This window comes from Pygoscelis adeliae, unplaced genomic scaffold (assembly GCF_000699105.1).
Source record: "Pygoscelis adeliae isolate BGI_AS28 unplaced genomic scaffold, ASM69910v1 Scaffold209, whole genome shotgun sequence".
Classification (NCBI taxonomy): domain Eukaryota; kingdom Metazoa; phylum Chordata; class Aves; order Sphenisciformes; family Spheniscidae; genus Pygoscelis; species Pygoscelis adeliae.
This window is the reverse complement of record NW_008825538.1, coordinates 3,758,213-3,760,084: the sequence shown is the minus strand read 5'-3', so window position 1 is coordinate 3,760,084 and position 1,872 is coordinate 3,758,213. Positions and strand designations below refer to the sequence as shown.

The 1,872-nt window shown below is 44.0% G+C and overlaps 1 protein-coding gene across 1 annotated transcript in view; it reads right to left on the bottom strand.

The window, feature by feature from the left end:
• The window catches only part of IMMT (inner membrane protein, mitochondrial), a 17,279-nt gene extending 16,815 nt beyond the window's left edge, over nucleotides 1–464 (bottom strand). Inside the window, exon 1 of the mRNA XM_009331906.1 lies at nucleotides 346–464. Coding sequence (XP_009330181.1) covers nucleotides 346–464 — 119 coding nt within the window. The remainder of the gene's footprint in view (nucleotides 1–345) is intronic.
• Nucleotides 465–1,872: the final 1,408 nt, after the last annotated feature.

The following is a 1,872-nucleotide window of genomic DNA, read 5'->3' as shown; positions in this document are numbered from 1 at the left end:
AGGCTGTAAGTCTTTCGCTCTGTTCCAGAAGCTTGCCAACAAACCCAGCACCCACTTTGAAGCGCTTTCAGCACCAGCGAATCCCTGCTGCCGTACTGGCTCACGACTAACCCAAAGATAAGATGGCAACCCGCAACCTTCCTTCTAAATATTGATCATCTTGATTCGCTTCAATTAAACCTGACTGAATCAAACAAGGAACACACAAAACCATGAGAATAAGAGTTACTCAACAGAAAAAATCCCACCACTACCAATTTGCTGTCACATGAAACTAAGGAGCAGACGCCCTCTTGGTCAACGCAACAGAAGAACCAATTCCACCCTCCAAAACCTTCTACGTACCCAGACTCTCCCGAGGGGGTAGCATATCCACGGTACAGTCGTAACGGACGGAGCGACGCTCTCCCACACCGGCTATTCTGCAAGGGGTGGAGGAGGCAAGAGTTAAGCAGTGAGCACATCTAAATGTCTCTTCCCCTCAGCAGCAGTATCGGGCCGGTTTGCTCCATCGCCACACCTTGCCCGCCCTCCGAAGGAAAGCGGCAGCTGACGTTGGGCTCTATTTTCCCTGAACAAAGAGAAGACCTTTCTCACGTGCAGCTTGTAGGTTAAGGGCTTTTTAAGAAGTAATTAGGCATTTTGAAAAAAAGGGGAAAAAAAAAACCAAAAAACCCCAAAAAACCAAACCCCACCCCAGCTTATTTCTGCATTTATTTTGCCTATTTATGTTCCTGGCCTCCGGTTTGGGCAGTACGGCTGGGTGAGTTCAGATTCTCTTCAACAATCTCGCGCGCTAGAACAGCTCGGGTGTGAGCGGCGCAGAAGACAACAGCAGCTGTTTAAATACTTGAAACTATTAAAAACTAGATTTAATACTAAAATTTATTTTTATTTCTGAAGACATACAAGCAGTTGTCCTTGACCTTCCAAACCAAGACTTCCTCTTTAAAAGAATTAACGACGCATCCACTTTCCAGACAGACATCGGATTATAATATAAATGAAATTACTATATGAAGAGTGATATTTCATTGTATTCTACTTAACAAAAACCACATTACTCAAGATTTTTATCTTCTTTATATTTTAGCTGAAAATTAAGATTAACCAGAATGACTGGTTAAGCTACTCTAGCCTACAGAAGGAGGAAAAACGCTGTCCCCCTCACCTGTTTTTTTCCCCACATGTGAATTGCTAAGAGAGAAACACAGGACTCGCGGGAAATCAGTGTACGAGGCACAAAAGGGACTTTTCCCACAGTTGAGGTATTTTGGGCAACAAGAAAGTTTTTATTTTTAAAAAAAAAAAAAAAGAAAAAGAAAACTGGGAGATGCTTCACGACAGCACACCCCCAGAATAGAAGTTTCTCCACTTCCTTTTGCATGTGGCAGTAAGTACCAAGCACAAGTCTTGTGGTTTAGGTCCCATCCTTGTCCATCAGCGTAGAGAGGAAATGCCGGAACACTGAATTCTTATTCTTTCCAGAATGGCAGCCAAAAATTTTTAGTTGGTAACAGGAGCATGTGTACAGCAAGAGGAAACGCGCCCTTCTTACCCCCGGGACCTTCACGAGCCCTAGCTGTGCTCCGTGGTTGATTTTCTGGTTTACAACGGATAGAACGGGAGACAAAATAATAAATACATTCTGTAATGTTTTTGATTATTAGGCTTGATTGCCCCAGGAGCATACACCGAGGCCTCACCAGTCCTTTCAAATGGAACGTCACTAATAAAAGCCTCTTCAATCATTTTGTAATCAACGGCTGGACATGCTTCCGAGTCTCCGCAGGTCCCTAGTACACCATGAAGCATAGGATGAGCGAAATATTTGAGCGTTACGCCTACACCTCAACCCAATAATGGGGGGGG